General features: G+C 50.1%; 1 protein-coding gene across 2 annotated transcripts; it reads right to left on the bottom strand.

Moving 5' to 3' along the window:
- Positions 1-399: 399 nt before the first annotated feature.
- SCARB2 (scavenger receptor class B member 2) lies at positions 400-16787 on the bottom strand. Of its 2 annotated transcripts, XM_088056867.1 has the most exons (13): positions 16588-16787; positions 11680-11837; positions 8175-8322; positions 6861-7049; positions 6152-6243; positions 5788-5907; positions 5014-5192; positions 4726-4844; positions 4049-4122; positions 3237-3288; positions 2528-2686; positions 2320-2390; positions 400-1243 (listed from the first exon to the last, which is right to left on the bottom strand). In XM_088056867.1, the coding sequence occupies exons 1-12, from the start codon at positions 16702-16704 to the stop codon at positions 2361-2363; spliced, it is 1437 nt and encodes a 478-aa protein (XP_087912993.1). In that variant the 5' UTR covers positions 16705-16787; the 3' UTR covers positions 400-1243; positions 2320-2360. The 2 variants fall into 2 exon arrangements, with proteins under 2 accessions (XP_087912993.1, XP_005531812.1); XM_005531755.3 differs by lacking the exon at positions 2320-2390 and having other exon boundaries at positions 16588-16786.
- Positions 16788-17206: the final 419 nt, after the last annotated feature.

The following is a 17206-nucleotide window of genomic DNA, read 5'->3' as shown; positions in this document are numbered from 1 at the left end:
AGGCCCCACAGCGTTCTCCCAGGGCTGTTCCCAGGAAGCTGCCCAGAAAACATCTGAGGGGAACAGGGAGAAAGGGCGACAGTTCTAGCACGGAATCCCAGGAGGGTTTGGTTGGGAAGGCACCTTAGGGCACATCTTGCTCCATCCCAGGACATCCTAGGGACACCTTCCATTGTCCCAGGCTGCTCCAAGCCCCGTCCAGCCGGGCCTTGGACAGTTCCAGGGATCCAGGAGCAGCCACAGCTTCTCTGGGGAATCGTTCAGGGGCCTCCCCACCCTCACAGGGAAGAAACCAAAGCAGCAGCCGGGAAAAAGCTCCCAAACCGAGCCCAAGCAGCGCCAACCCCAATGCCCCGCTTTAGAAGACAGTTACACACATTAAAAACACATTTCAATGTCTCATGGAAACATTCCTCGATGAGAATATTCTTTTAATCGGGAAGCGGGGGAGGAACCTTTGTGACTTTGAACACAAGTTTCTGCTTGACAAGTAAAAAAGTGTCAGGGCTTCGCAGGACCCTGTCCATAACACAGAGGGAGTGTGCTCTCATCCCAAACGTGCAAACCCCCACAACAACACCCGCTGGGGCTTTGTCCCCTGCACCCCGAGAACAACGCTGAGCTCAGGTGCCTGAAGCTGCAGAACAAACCCCACACCTGAAGGATGAAAGCCTGGATAACAAGCAGAGTGGGAACAGTTAGGTGATCCGCATGGAACAGCGCTTCCAGCCGCCGGCTCGGTTCCGCCTGGAGCTTGGACACGCAACACGCCAGGGATGGGGCACACCCGGCCCACGGCACATCTGTCCTGCTCCCGGGGCTGTCCAGGAGCCCAGTGTTCCCAGGAGGCCGTCCACGCTCCCAGGGCAGCCTGTAAACGCCGCCCGCGTCGCTCCCGTAGGGAATGGGGCCGGCTTGTGGTCGCCCATCCAGTGGTTACGATCCTCAGTGGCTGCCAGTGTGGGTGCAGAGGGCAGGGTTGAGAAAAGCAGGATCTGGAGCAGTTTTAAAATGGAGTTTGAAAGTTGTAACGTAGCCGGTGAGAAAAAAGTCTCCTCCTCTGGCTGACAGTGCAGATTCCCTTCCACTTCTGTCCCACCAAAAGTGACGCTGGACACGACCGTGTCTCCACTGGGGACAAGTTGGTGTTAGGTCAGCTCTAATGGTTTATTCTCCAAGCTCACAGGGTAAAGAAAATCTACTAAGAAGTCCTGATGAGTGGGGACCTCTCTTCTTCCGTGCTCTGGAAGAACAAAACCGCGGCAAGTTAAAGGTGGCCACCAGAGACCTCGCACTGTGGGAAGCTGTGCTGCCCAGACTGCAAGCAGGGAAAGGAAAAGCTCCTACTTGTAAGGGCAATTCCCTCTAAGGGAGCCAGGGCTGCACTAAGCAAGCACCAGAGGGTGGGTGGCAGCTTGGGCAGGGACCTGCTGTAGCCCCTGACACAGGAGGGAAGGCCAGAACCACCCAGGGGTCACAAGAGCCGCAAGCTGCCTGGTTACCTCTGTTTGGCAGGAAAAGCAACAAAAAGCAAAGCAGGAAAAGCACGGAATGCAGGTGTCCCTTTGTCATTTGGACCCCTGTAGAGTGTTCCAGCACATCCAAGAGAGCTGGTTTGTAGCTGTGCATGTAGGGTGGGGCAGGAATTCCCAGGACAGGCCTCGGGCAGTGGGATGGGTTGACACCCTGAGCTGCTGACAAAACAGGCGGGCTCAGAAGGAAAGGAAAAAGGAGACTGAAGTACAGTGCCATGGGCATGGGATGGCAACAGGACCCACTGATCCACAGGGATCCCCCAGGTACAGAGGGAAGTTCTAAGACAGCATTTAGGGAACACCAAACCCACGAGACCACACTAAGCCCACAGCAACTATGAGTAGAAAACAGCCTCCTAGAGAACCCAGGCTATTCCCCTAACCAAAGGCTCCACATTTGGTGTCATCTGAACCCTGTTGTGGTGAAATGCTGGCATCAGCTTTCATCCTGACAGGCACCTTAGTGCCAGCATGTCATCTGGGGACAGAACTTCTCATGAACAGATTTCCAGGCTGTCTGGTAAATGGGCAGTACTGGAGAATACTTCCTGCTGCTGCTGTCTGTGCAATTCATCTGTTCTCTGGCCACAAATTTGCATGATGATTCTGGAAAATAATCCACTGGCACAACGCAGTTCTTCTGCTGATAACACTGACACCAACTAAATCTGTCCTCAAATATGGTGGAGTTTTTGCATCTTATCCTTTAGGGTCCTCTAGACAGGCTGATTTATTTCACTACTGTTGGCAAGGGAATGGGGCACAAAGACAGGACCTGCCTTACCAGGCTTCTGCGATTAACTCCGCTCCTTTGCTTTGGTGCGTTTATTCTGAGTCTATTAAAACTTCCCCTCCCTAGAAAGGTCATTCCCAACAAAAACAATATAAAAACATGTGCAGAAAGGTAAAATCAACCACCAAAAAAAAAAAAAAAATCAAATCAAATGCAGGCAGATGGACAGCAAGCAAAGCCAAATCCAGGTGCTGCTTACCTCTTCACTTGTCCCCTGGGACCTGCACACCAGCACAATGAAAACAATCCCAAACACAATTCCCAGAGCCATGATTACAAAGGGGATCCCAGTCACAACACTGGCTTCCAGCAGGACGTGCCTGAGTTTGCTGGCAGATGCTTCATCAATCAGAACACTCTGGAAGAGAGAGAGGAAGAAAGAAAAAAAAAAGAAAAATTAAAAGTTTCTTTCTCTGCTTTCTGTAAGATCACTTTTGTGAAGGGGAGGGAAACAACAGTCCCACAACTCTCCCCCACTGCTTCCTGACATACTTTCCCCCTTAGAATTCTTCCAGGGGGCAGAAGGATCACCTAGTCTGTATTTCAAAGGAAAACAGGGATTTTTAACTTTTGGTTTAGGAGTGGACTAATACCAATTGATTAGTGATCCAGCTACAGCATGGGAATATTCACAAGAGATGACTCAAAAGAAGGTGTGATATCCTCAAGTCCTGCCTCTGTCTGAGCACCCCTTTTCCTCATGGCCACCTCCTCTGAGTTTAAAAGGAGTGTCTGACTGAGAGTGTTTGGCAGGGCTGAGGAGGGTGTTAAGAAACAGCAACAGCTTCCTACCTAACTCTGTACAAACAACAAGAAAATCAGCATTTTCTTTTCTGGCTAGCTCAGAGGGTATTTTTTGCAAGCATTAACATGCCACAGTACTGGAAAGACATAGCAAAACTATTTACCTCATTTATATACATCACTGGGAAAATCAGCGTTCGGATGTTGCCGGTTTCACTGCGTGGAAAAAAAAAATTATGGGTTTGGAACTCTTCCACCTGAGGGTTGTGAAGACAGATTATACAAGAACAATGCATGAGGAAAGTGTCCCTAAAAAACCTCTGGGATGTTCCTTTTTGCTGTGGATTTTCAGATCCCTGCTGAAGTAGGACAATCTTGATCTCACGGACGGATAAATTGGGAGCAGGGCTTATTCTGGGACTTGGTGGGCAGTGAAAGACAGGGATCCATCCAGGGCTCATTAGTAACTGAGTGACAGAATTGTGCCAGGCAGCAGGAACTGAGCTAAGCTGACGTTGAAGGTTACTCCTGTTTGTAAAACACAGGAACTATTGTCCAAGCAACATGGGCACAGCAGCAAAAATCCCCCAACAGTTGGCACATGTGGAATCCCAGCTCAGGCAGGAGTTGTGTTACTGTGACAGCTCCTGAGCACTGGGAAACAAGCCTGAAGAACAATACTGGGTCTCCCAAGGGGACTGGGCAGATAAATTACTTCTGTTGTAGTTATTACAGCCAAGCTGTGCCAATAAACATCAGGAGGAGTAGCTACCATACAGCGTTCTTTATTCTGCAGGTGGAACCACCAAATCGGCTTGGTCTGTGAGAGGGGAGCATACTGCCCCTTAGAACTGAGATTCCACTGGACTTCTCTCTCTCACACTTGGCTCTCTCCAACCCATAGAACACTGCAGGAAAAATCATGCTGAATGTGAGCATAGATATGAGATTCCACCCAGCAGCAAAGAACACTCACAAAAATTCAGGTAATTTTCGGACGTGAACGTTGACCTGCATCCGCTTGGCTGCCTGCAAGACGAGCCCTGTCAGCTGGGGAATAAAAGAGATCAGTGTTAAAAAAAAGACAGTAAAGGTGAAAGAATGAGAACTGTGAGAATGCAGGAAGAGCCTGGTACACACCACACAGCAGGATCTGCACTGGACCTTAGGAGAGGAGCTGTGGAATTTGCTCCCGCTTTAGCTGCACATAACAGCCCGATGAGTCAGAGCACTGTTTCTGTAAACCAGGCAGGTGGTGACTGTGCTCTTTTCCTCGACCCACATTTGTCTGTGGGGGTGGAGAGATCACTGCTGTACTGGTTTTAGCTGGGAGAGAAGTAATTTTCTCCACAGGAGCTGGTATCAGGCTGTGTTTTAGAACTGTGACAAAAACAGTGTGGGTAGCACAGGGATGCTCCAGTGCTTGCTGAGCAGTGCCTGCACAGCTGCAGGACTTTTCTGTTTCTCACACTGCCCTGCCAGTGAGAAACACTGGGAGGGGAGACAGGGACAGGACAGTTGACCCCAAGTGCCCAAAGGGATCTCCCATTCCAGCCAGCATCACAGAACCACTACGGATTCCAGGGAGGTGACCTAAACCCAGGTGCTTGGATCCATTCACCTACAGAACCCTTGAGGAAAGGTTGCACTTACAGGATTGATGTCTAGAAATGTCTCATGGTATTCTTTTCTGGGATGCATGCCCTCTATGTCCTCTACAAACTTTGGATCTGCCTGGTAAAAATGTGGAGCTGACAGAAATATCGGAGCACCTGGAATGCGAAAACACCGAGCCGTCAGCAAAACAGAAAAGGCCGAGAAGGACCTGGGGAAGCCTTGGAGGACCTGAGAGCTCTGAGCAGAGAAGGGAAGAGGCCCTTGTGGAGCCACAAAGCCCCAGTGTCCCCAGGCCGAGCCCCTGACCCCCATGGCGGGCCCTACCCTGCTTGCAGACGCTGACGTTGAGCACGCCGGTGCCGGGGCAGTTGCCGGCGGGCACGCAGAAGCCGGCGTTGGCCGGGTTCACCGAGGTGTTGGCAAACACCATGGAGGAGGGCACGAAGCGGAACGTGGGCACCCCGGCCACGGCTCCCGAGCTGTCGTACACCAGGAACAGGGACCTGCAGGGAAGCAGAGAGGGACCAGGGAAGGAACAGGGTGGTGGAAGACGGAACCATCTGAAGGTAGCCCAACACACGTCTGTGTCGATTTCCACGATTGCAGATCGGTTTTGTTCTTCACACACCGAGAAATCAGCGAGAGGGGAGACAAGGTGCTGTGTAAGGAAGGAAATGCCAAGATTTCCTTGGTACATTTCAGACAGCGTCATGTAAAGTCATGGATCTCTGAAGAGGAAAACCTGGGTTCTCTAAAACAGCACAGCACCGGGGCAGACTTTGGAGGAAAGAAGCTTAAGCAAAGTTCATATAAATCCTTCCATTCCCCTCATTACTAGCCTTGCAGTCCAGCCTGTCCTTGCAGTTCTCTTCCAGATTTTCACCTCACAAATCTTCATTTTCAAATAACACATCCTTAACTGCAGATTGGGAGGGTTTTTTTGGGTAACTCTCATGCTTCCCACCATGAATAAAGGCAGAACACTGCGACTGTTACATGAAATCACAGGAGAAGAACCACCAGCCTAACACTACACCTTGAGAGGGATGGACATAAATGCTCTGCTCTGAAGGCCGAGTGCCTCTGTCTTCTCCTTACCTGCAGAAATCGGAAGAAAAGATGTAAATGTTCTCATCTTTGCTGATCAGTGGGTGAAAGGATGTCCCATCTGTGCCATTGATCATGTTACATGCTTCTGTTGTCCACCAGCTCAAGGACCTGAAGAAAGGGAAGGAAAGAGAGCAAGGGCTAAAAGACCTCTGAGCAGCAGTCAGGCAATGGCAGCTCCTGCCCTAAGCAAACTGGAATCAGACCTGCACAGTGCCAGTTTCTCCTGCCTCAGCTCTGCTAACAAGGAAAGGGACTGAAATGGGTTTAAGTTGCACTTGCATTCTCCTTCAACTGGCACCAGGCAAGTAAGGGGCAGATTCTGACAGAGGCGACAGTACACTGAAAAACTTACTCTTTTCCTTTCCACTCCACAATCCTGGAGAAGTTCAGGTAGTTCGTTTCCCCGCTCAGGAAAACGTACTCTCCATCGTCGGTTCCGTTCATCTGCAAACAGATGCAGAAGCTTTCAGTGGCTCTGCTCACCCTGTGGCACCTGGCTGGTCACTGCAATGGGGTGGCAGGAGTTGAAGCTGTCACCACTCCAAATCCACCCCAGGAGTGAGGGACTGCCCCTGAGATCTGTGCAGCTCATTGAACTACTCCACCTTGAACAGGAACACAGGAGGTGGAAGTGACCAGGCAATATCCTTACACCTCCCAAAGGCAGGAAACACAACACCAGATGAAGCTTTTCTCACTTTCAGAGCTGCTCCTCAATAAAGAGCCCTCAGGAGGAAAACAACCCCACAGAAATAACCTCAGCACTGCAGACATCTCCAAGAAGCAAGGATTCCCCCCAGACCAAAATGACATGCAACGACCAGAAACACTGTGCAAGCCAGGAATGGCTCCAGCACAAAACTAACATCCAATTTCAGTCAATTACTAAGGAAATCAGGACATTTTCCCAATGCTTTGCACAATTGCCTCCACAAAGCCCACATCATTCAAGCGAGCACGGGCAAGAGCGGAGGGGGTTATCCTTGGAGAGCTTATCCATACCTCCCATTCAGGGGCTAGATGCTGCTCAACTGAAGAAGGAGCACCCCTTTTGCAGTTACCTTGTTGAAGAGGCCGAAGATGGGATCGATCTCAGGATGCAGGACGTGGATGGTGGCCAGCAGCCTGTCCCTGTAGCCCCACAGCAGCTCATGGACGCTGCGGACGGTGAACAGGGACTCCTGGTACAGGAGCAGCAGCACCTCTGTGGCAAACTGCATAGGGGTTGACCTGGTCCACTCCATGGCAGTCTGCCAGGACATTGGAATGAGGGAGCAATGGTCAGAGTTACTGGGGAAAAAATGATCAGCTGCACCCAGACACAGACGCTTTCCAGCACTGCACGTTCATTTCCCCACAATTCAAACACTAATAAGGTTTGTTTCCCTTCCAGCTGACAAGTGGGCTTACAACAGGTCTTTCAAGAGGTCATAACAAAAGAAGGGCATTTCTTTGGGCTAACCAACCTGTGCTTCTTCTCATACTCCCTGTCACAGTACATCACAGCCAAAAATCTGAAGGAGAGATAATCCTTACCACCACGAGATGCCTGGGAGGAATTGAAAACACAGTGTCTGTATTGTCTGCAACTTCCAGGAACCTGAGTCCTATCTACTCCTACAGACAGGGCACTTCTGTACTTGTTCATAAAATCAGGCATTTTTGGAAATGCTGGGGAAAAAGTTGAAATGAAGGTACCCTGCAACTGCAACTAAACCAGGATGGACAGTAAAGGCTGAATCACACCCTCAAGTATTTGAGTACAGCCTGACTGCCTCTGGAAGCTGTGACAGCTTTGGATCTGCTTCTTCTCATGCTATCCCTGTATGAGACCAGAATAATGGTCTGCCTGTCATCACCACGAGACTCTCTTTCACCTAGCACAGTCTGGGGGTGAGGTCCTTTTCATCCAGCTCTGTCTGGAACTGCTCTACTGTAGTTTGTTTCTGGTTTGAGAAGCAGACTTGGAGGCAGCTTCTCCAACTTGAACAAAATAGCCTCAAGCATTCCTAACTCTGTCAGGCAGAAGCTGGAGTTCCTCCTGGGCATTTGACATCACCAATTCCCTGCTTTCACTGACTCATGGAAGCCCAGCAAGCCTGATTTCCCCTTGTCCCTGGAGAGTGGGTGATCTCGTAGCACCAGAGGAAGGCACTAACCCTGCAGAGCTGTGAGGAGAGGGAGGAACAAAATAAGCCCCCCACAGCAGTCCAGCCCCAAACTGAGACCAGCATCTGCCCAGGACACGAGCTGCCTCCTCTCCTGTTCTTCCATCACATTTATCTGCCACAAAGGGAGAGTCAGGATGAAGCAACACACTGCTCCTTCTCAAGTGTGTCAGGAGCAATTCCAAGCAGGAATGAAAGAGAACTCACCACTGCAGGAATATTTACTGTCCTGATCAGGTCCACTTCAGGGTCTCCCACTGACTTCTGAGGTTCAAATACGTAAGTCTTTGGGTTTAGAGCAGACACTTTGGTTCCGTTGTCCAAAAACTGGACGTGCACTCTTGGCCTGTATTCCCTGAAAGGCAAGAGTTTGTTCTCTAATCAAGTTAGACAAGTAGACAGAGCATTCATTGCAATTAACTCATGGCTGTTCTACTGCTTCAAGCACATAAAGGGTGGCATTTTCAGTTCTTTGGAAGTAGATTCTCGCACTGACACAAACTCCCAGCTGTGTCAGTGTGAGCTGAGTCAGACCTTATGGGGCATTTCCAAAAACGCCACCCTGCGCTTTAATTTCACTTCGTATTTTTGCCTTGCTTTAAAAAAACCTCAAAGGAAGTTCAGCAATTTCAGATGGCTCAGAAGGATTCAGAGGCACTTTATATGAATGAGATTGCCCTTGAAGTCTAGCTTGAAAATTAAACTTTTGCCTCTGCTGCAGGCAAAATTCACTCCCAGAAAGATGCAGGCTGCATGTTTGTCATGGACCTGACCTAAGGACCCACCAGAATCCTTCTGCTGGCTTCAGAGCACTTGGCACTAGGGCTTACAGAACAAACCTCAATTTAGCTCTTCTCCTTTAATTCTCGAGCAGGAATCCTGGGCACGACAGAAATTCAACTGAATTTTTGCTGTTCACTACCCATGGCCAGGGAGGTTGCTGCTGTTCCTGTCCAGGCATTCAGACAACAGGATAAAACTCAGGATTGCTGACAAACCAGTCCAATTGGCAAAGAACATCAAATGCTACCTGCTGGCTCCATGAGAAAGTCAGATCCTCATTACCCTGAAACACATCTCAGGAACATGACTCCATTGCCATTAGCACTTGACCAACCTGGATTCTGCAGTTGTGCAGAACGGGCTGACACCTGTGTCTCTCCCAAAAGGGAAAGGGCTGCTGACCACCTGGCATACACAGGAGGAGACATTCCCCCTGTTTGCTCAGCCTGCAGTGATTCAGGAGGCTGGTGACTTTCACATTTGCCCGGGCAAATTTCAAGTCAGAAGACGTAAGGGAGAATTGTTCTGCTAGGTGTCATGCTCTGATGATCTGCATTCCATTCAGATCGAGATTCTGTCCTGGCTGCACTGCATCCATCAGGGCAGCTTCACAACAGGCTGCATTACTCTGGCTCAGCTTTCACATTTAAAGCCATCTGGGAAGGCCTTGTGAAGCTACTGTTATGAGAAACCAGGCACTTCCCACCTTCCTTATTCAAACAGTGTCTCTACCCCTCAGCAGCAGCCCTGCCACCCAGGAACATTTTCGTCTGGCAACACTTCCAGCTTGACTTGGAAAGACCCTCCTGGACAGCAGTCTATTTTATACCTCAGGGCTGGAACTGAAGGGATGGAAATGGACAGCTGTGAAATGCCTTCCTAAAATAGGCCAGGAGTAACCTGAGACACCTCTTGAGCTCTGGAGAGGAAAATAATATTCCCTGATGAGGGGTATGAGTAGGAATTGCAGTAAATGCCTGCAAGACCAGACAATATTCCAGTGTTCTTTGGGACTCAGCAGGCTTGGGCAGGTAAAAAGCTTGCTCTTTGTAATTCCTTATTTCACATGCTGCCAGTTCAACTTCCCAGATTCAAAACCATTGGCACTACTATGTTTTTGTTACAGAATCTGCCTCAAGTGCTTTGCAGTGTATGCTGATGAAAACTCTGAGCTGCAGCAAGAGACTCTCTTGAGCCCTCCTACCTCCTCCCTGCCACTGACTGCATTTTTTCCCTCTGCTTGTCTGGCCCAGTTCACTCCCAGCTTTTCCCCAAATACCTTGTTCTATGAGAACACGCTTCATGTTAGGGCATTTTGGCTGTTCTGCCCTGTTCTGTGCTAAACCCAAATGAGTCCTCAGTGCTTTGCTCCACAGGGCCTGTGAAACCAGCTGGAGGTTTCTTCCCTGGCTGGAGCGTGTGGTGTGGCTGAACATCCATCCCTGCTCTCTGTGCTCCCACAGGCCTCCTCTCCTCCCCACCCACCGCTGACAGCCTGCTGCAGCCACGGCCAGCCGAGGGTTATGCAATCTGCTGGAAGAGAGCTCTCCACTTCCTAACTTTTCCTTCTTCCTCTATCAGGCAGAGCAGAGCACAAGGGGAATCCTGTCCTGACATGCCAAAATCAGGCTAAGCAAACAAGCCAGAAGCAACTGGAATGTGCAGCCTCTTTCCCTCCCTCCCTGTCCCCGCCGAGAACACCGCAGGGAGGGCTGGCATCGGGGACCCTCTCACAGCCAGCCCGTGGCGTGGGATGCAGGGAAAGGCTCTCCCAGCAAACCAGCAGCTCAGGCTGGGCCTCCCCTGGGGCAGGGACCAGCCCAGGCAGTGCAGCACCAGCCCCATCCACCCAGCTCCTTCATGGACAAGGTGCAGCTTCCCAAACCGGGCTGCCGTGACACCCAGGAGAGACTTGGAGCTAAGTAAGGAAAGGAAAAGAAGAAGCTGGCAAAGAGGACTGAATGTCAGCCTGTGTGGCTCCCTGTAGCTCTGTGAACCCTGGAGTTGGTCCTGCTAATCTTCCTGACACAGAACACTGAAAAGGAAACTGAAAAGCAAGATATAATGCAGATACCAAGGCTCCCACAAAGGCTCCTGCTTTCATTCCTGCATTTTTTCACATACCAAGAGATTCTGATTAAGTAAAGACAACTCCTTCTGGCACTGAGCCAGTGCCCAGCCTGGATGAGCCTGTGTGACCAGAAGTGAGGCTGACAGACAGGCATCCACCTCTTTGCCGTGGTGATAGAGTTCCTCATAAGGCTGGGACTCCCAGGACCACAGCCCTTCCTGCCACAGCCCTGCTCCTGGTTTACACGGCTGCAGGCAGCTGAGCAGAACACGGCTCTAAAGGAAAACTCATCTGGAAGGTGACTGGAAAATCCCTGCATGCCACACAGGACAGCTCCAGGAGCTGGACAACATCTAACTCTGCATGTGGCCTTAGGAAATCTGTCAGTAAAAATGACAGAGAGGTTTAAAACCCAAGCAGGTTTTTCAGTGAGGGTTGGCTCAGGAAAACCCTTTTAGAACCACTCAAGCGTTTTTCTGGCCACGTGTTTTACCAATTCCTGAGTGAGCACAAGTCACACTTTTGTGCAACACTCCTCTCCCCAACCTCCCAAACATCACCCAGCTCACAAGACAGCAGGCCAGGATGCATCAGCTTCCTCTGTGTTCAGCAGTGAAGAACAGCAGCACACCAGCAGAACTTCACCCCAAATCTGACAGAAGTCACTGGCTTCATCTGAAAGCAGCTGCAAGTGTCAGCGCTGTCTGTGTGGGCTGTTATCCATGCTCCCCTGGATAAACCTTCCCTCTCACACATCAACACCTAGGTTTTCTCCTAGAACAGCATCCCAAGCCTTCTGGGTGCCTCACACATCATGGATTCTGTCAAGTGTGGAACTCCTGAAAGGGTCCTGCCTACCTGTAGGTGTAGGGTCCTATTTCCTCCACGAGAGGAGTAGCGCCTTGGAGCACTTCCAAAGGATTTGTCACGTTGAAGAAGTAGAACTGCATGTAGACTGGGGGGGGAGGGTCCTCCCAGGCCTCAAAGGTTTCCGTGCCGTTCTTCAGGACTGTTCCCTGAAACAAGAGAAAGGCATATCAGCTGCTAATGCTGACAGGAGAGAGAAGAATTCCGTGCCTTGGGAACAAGCACGGGCAGTAAGACTGGAGACTCCAGTTCTAGATCTGCTTTACCTTGAAGCAGCTCACTCAGTATCAACCAGCCCAGGCAGCTGCTCTCCTGGCCACAGGCCAGGGGCAGCATTGTTGGTTTGTAGTTCTGCTTCTCCCCACAGGCAAGTCTGCCTGACATTTTTCAGAATGGAGACTGATCAGCTATTACTCAGCAATTCTGTCTCCTTTCCTGCATCAGTAAAAAACCCCACCTGGTGCAAGACATCACAAAATGTGCCAACATTACAGATAAAAGTACAACTCCATGTTGGGAGGCCAAAAGAAGCTCAGCCTCGATGATTTCTTTGCCCAAGAAAGTCAGATTCCAACACAGCTGTGAGAGTCTGTCTCCTGTGCAATTAGACTTTGTTTTTCAGTGTCCTGTGAGAAAAACGGTGAGTGACAAATTTCTTTCACGTAGGCACTCTAGGATTTGTGCCTTTCCAAGGTCTTGGGACAGGGGAAAGATTGCCCTCTGTCTTTAATTTCTTCCCTACAGCAACGTCAGCATGTGCATCTCCAGACCCATGGTCTGTCAGTCTATTTTGCAACCAAGCTATAAACCATGATTTTATAACAGAAGCACTTAAGAAATGAAACACTGATTGCCTTACCTCAGTGATAGCCCTTATCAGTATGTACATGTCATATGGAAAGTCACAACCACACCTGTCATGTAGAGCTCTGTAACAGAGGTCTCCATCTCTCACTTTATAACTATCTCCTTTTGGATAAAATTCACCCCGCACAAGAAACTACCCCCAGCACCAAAATCAAGGCTTTTCATGAAGTTATAACTCTGGAACGGCTTCAGTGGTCACACAGAGCAATCTGGCTCAAAGAGTGCATTTTCAGGAATAAACACAAAGAAAACTCTGTCTTTGAAAAGCACATCACCTGTAGGCGGAAGAAAGGGAGGAGGGGAATGATTTGCAATTAAATGGATCTCATCAACACTCATTCTTTTTATTCTTCTGAGAAAACAACTGGAATATTGTGAGTGGAAGCTCAGAAGCAGGGCAGGCTGGACAGCTGCCAGCTCGTGGTCAATGTTCACGGGGTCTTATCAGCCACAGTTGCCTCAGGACTCATTCTTGGCCTTCCCACTTAAGGAGCTGCTTTCTCTCCACGCAGACTTGAGTTTTGAAGGATGGGATAAAGGGAAGATTGTTCCAAAGACAAGCTTATTGGCAGGAGCTTGGCATGGCAGGAGTAATGCTGAATGGCAGTGAGAGCCAGCCCAGCTGGTGGCACTTTGCCCTTGCAGCACTGCTTTCCCCAAAGCATTAAACCCCACGTATTCTGTGCACACCTCCAAAATTAATTTGTTTCAGACGCGCTTGAGGAGCTTGGAGCATTTCTCTGCAACTACCGAGCCCAACCATTTCCTACGCAGCCTGATGCTTTTGATCCTGTTTTCTTATGATTTATGCCAAGGAGACTCATCTCAGTATACACGAGTGGTCATATTCATTCCAGATTTATTTCTTGGATCTGCGTGGCACAGTTTGCATCTCCCACAGGAATTAAGTGTCTGTTTATAGCTCTGTACAGTGAGAGCAAACCCAGATTCACAAACTTCTGAGCTGCATTCAGAGAGACTCCCAAAACCTGTCAAATCATGGAACATGGTAAGCTCTTCTGATTTTCACCAAATGTTTCCAGGATATTTCAGTCTATCACGTGATATTTACAAGGACATCAGTGCTTCTCCTTCCCATGTGGAATCCACGCTCATTTCCAGTGTTCCAAAGCATCCTTCCTGAGGACTGTATTTATCAGCCAGCCCTGAACTTGCAGCTCTCTCATTTGCTGCTGTTTCCTTGCCTTGACTGCGCTTTACACACAGGAGATAAAAAGGGAGCTTTCCCTCCCAAATATAACTGCTACTGGCAGTGATGGTGGGAGTGGGAAATGCTACTGAACATTTCTGAAAAAACCTACACAGAACATTTAATTCCTTTATTTTTTTTCCCCCCAGATTTCCTGGAACCCCTCAACATTTTAATTCAAAGAGGCACTTTTATGTGTTCATCTACGACAGAGTTTAACTGCAATTTGTTAAGGTGATGGGCTAAGTGTTCAGACCAGCATGAACAGACCTCTCTATTCCTGCACCTTGGGAATGCCCTGCCCCAAAGAAGCATCCCAGTGGATTCTTCAGCTAGGCCTTCATACTAAACTCTCCTGAGAGCCTCCAGTATTCTGCATTAAATAACAACAGCAAAAAAAATTATCAATGCATCAACTAAATCCAAGGAGAAAACATCTTCCTTGTCCTTGAGGGCCTGAAAACTCAGCTCAAGAGATGGCTGGTGACAAGTGCAGTGGAATCTCAAGGGGTTTGAAGAAGTGTTTTCTAAAATTCTCAGTGTAAGGGATGTGGCCTGAAGGAAACACCTAGGCCAAAAGAGTGACTGACTTCCAAGTTAGAAATTAGGAGCGTGTCCCCAAGACTGACTGTGTGTGTGTGTGCATATATAAATATGTATATAACACTAAGTTGTGTTCATAACCTGCACTCCTGTGTCAATAAATACACCAGTATCTACCCAGCAGGGAGCACCAGGCAATACCACTGGCAGCTGGGAATGCCTTTCTCCTGGGGAAGATTGATCTTTGTTCATTATAGCTTTTTTTCCCACTGCTTTCCAGAGTTTCAGGTGCTAGGCCCTGATAACAAACAGGTTTTGGCCATCTGATTGGGATGGCATATTTAGTTCACAAAAATATAGTAAAACAGCAAATAAAGAACAAGTTGACAAGATTTGAATGCCTTGTGGGACAAGTGCTGTTGTCACAACACATCTGCCCTCTGATTTTCAAGGGGATGTGAGGTCTGCCAGCAGGTTGGATTCCCACTCCTCCCACATCCCAGATCCTGCCTTTGGCTGGGAAGGCTGCTGCACACAGCAGTGAAAGCAGAGCCATCCTCAGCGGTTCACAGGTGCTGGGCTTGGAGACACAGGCGCTTCAGCTGTTCCAAAATACGGCTTTGCACTCCAGCTGCACTCGAGACTGCCATGACAGGCCCTCACTGCGAGGCAGCTCCATTTCAGGACGGCTGGAAAGCCCTCAAAAGAACAGGAACTCCTTGCAAAAGCTCGGGTCTTGCCCCATTTCAAAGGCAAATTGAGATTTGTCTATTTGCACAAGATTTTCTAAGCTACACACGCGGTTACACAAGCGACAGCAGCTTTCTAGGCTACACACAAACGAGGGGAAGCTCACATGGGATAAAGCAAATGTAGAAAGAAGCCAGATCAGCAGAGTGACTGGGAGCACCCTGCTTTGGGGCTGAAAGCTGTGCTTCCCCACTCTGGGGGGGTTGTGGCTCCTGGAGAAGGTCCTCAGGGAGTTGGCAGCTCTGGCAGGGAGCCGGACACCTCATTCCCTGCAATCCAGATGTGTGCCAGCACGAGCTGGAGAGCAGCAGGCAGGAAAAGACTGAGCTCTGGAAACTTTATCCTGCATTACTGCAAGCCCTGCTGAGCGAATACCAACTTGCTCTTACGTAAGGCTCCGTTCCAGGGAAGGAGCAGGCAGCCAGGAGATAATACGTGTAAGGAGGATCACGCCTAATTCCTGACAGCCCTGCTCCAAACCACTGCTTTCACCCCACTGCTCTGCCAATAACAGCATGGAGAACACTTGCAAGTAGAACTTCTGGGATGCAGAAGGGAAGGAGGGCAGACTCTTTCCCAAGGAGAGACAAGATCTGGGGGATGGAGCTGCCACAACCTGCTGTAAGCTCACTGCCAACCTTAAATTACTCTTGTTAAACCAAACTGATTTAAGTTTAGACAATGCAGTTTCCATGGTAGGAAATGCTCCCTGACAACAGCCCAGAGCAAAGAACAGTAGGTTAGGAGATCACAGATGATCTGGTCACCAGTTAGACAACAGCGCTGGTCAAATCCCTTCGTTGGTTAGCATTCCTGGTTTCTCTGTCAAATAGGAATTAAGATGACATTCCTCAGATAGATAAATAATTGTTTATTTACAAAGGGATTCCAAGAGAGTTACTAACACAGCTGGCCCTTCTCACTGGACAAATGCACAGAGCCACTCTGGCAGAGAAACAAAAGCTTGGGCAGAGCAGGAACAGTGCAGGCCTCTGCATCCACAGCAGGGCCAGGATGGGCGTCCCCAGGTGTGAAACAACACGGTGAAATGCCTGACTGCCATCACCCACCCCAGGGAACTGGGAGACACCACGTGTTCCAGCCCACAGCACCTCTGGCCCCACTCCAGAGGCACCAGTAACTGGAGCAGCAGAACAAGTATGAAAGCTGCAAGCAATTGATGGCAGAGATGGCAAAAAGGTGCCCCCTGCTCCCCTCAGGTGCTGCTGCCCTGGAGAGGGCTCCTCGCTACAGCTGCTGCCCCACAGCCAGCAGAGCTGCCTCAAGAAGAGGCATTTTTACCCACCCTCACCCAATTTTTACCCAGCCCAGGGACCACCACAGCCTGAGCTGCATTCTGAGCCGGGTGGTGCTGGGCGGGGGGGGTTCACGGCCCAGGGATGCTCCTTCCCACTCACCCACAGCTGCCGCAAGGAGTGAGCCAGCCGCCTCCCTCCCTCCCTCGGCTGTTTTCAGAAGGAATAAACCTGTAAACACGGACCGAGACGGGAAGGCGGTAACGCTTTTACCTGCTTCACCTGCAGATCCACCACCGTCTGGAAGACGTGCGCCACCAGCAAGGAGATGCTGGCGATGAGCAGCGTCATGGCCAGGACGCCCACGGTGACGAGACACAGAGACTTCATGGCTATGGCTATGGCTGCTGCTGCTGCCGAGCAGGGACCGCCGAGGCTCCGCCGGGCTCGGGCTCCGGGGGCGGGCGCTCCCCGGGCCCCGCCCGCCAGCGCCGGGAGGAGCCGCCGCTCCCCCGGGGGAGGGAGGGATGGAGGGATGGAGGGATGGAGGGATGGAGGGATGGAGGGATGGAGGGATGGAGGGATGGAGGGATGGATGCTCTCCCGGCTCACCCCAGCCGGGACAAGGTATCCCAAAGTAGCGGAGGGTGGTTCCTGCCTGCAAGGATGCCCGGCGCAGCCCGAAGCCTCCTGACCCTCGCTCCAAGAAGCTGGGGAATTCTACAGCAGGATTATTGGGGGGAAAACTTGCAGGGAGCGTGAAGAGCCTCTAAGACTGAATTAAACATCGCAGGGAGCGGATCCTGCCCCATTTCAATGCAGTTCAACTGCCACCAACACAGAAAAAAAAATAAGTCAAATCAATGCACCTGCTTTTTCAGAAGCCAGTGGG

This window comes from Pseudopodoces humilis, chromosome 6 (genome assembly GCF_049639895.1).
Source record: "Pseudopodoces humilis isolate 2021_Gansu_Grassland_sample_001 chromosome 6, ASM4963989v1, whole genome shotgun sequence".
Lineage (NCBI taxonomy): Eukaryota > Metazoa > Chordata > Aves > Passeriformes > Paridae > Pseudopodoces > Pseudopodoces humilis.
Note: the sequence above shows the minus strand (reverse complement) of the source record. Positions and strands in the feature narration are given on the sequence as shown.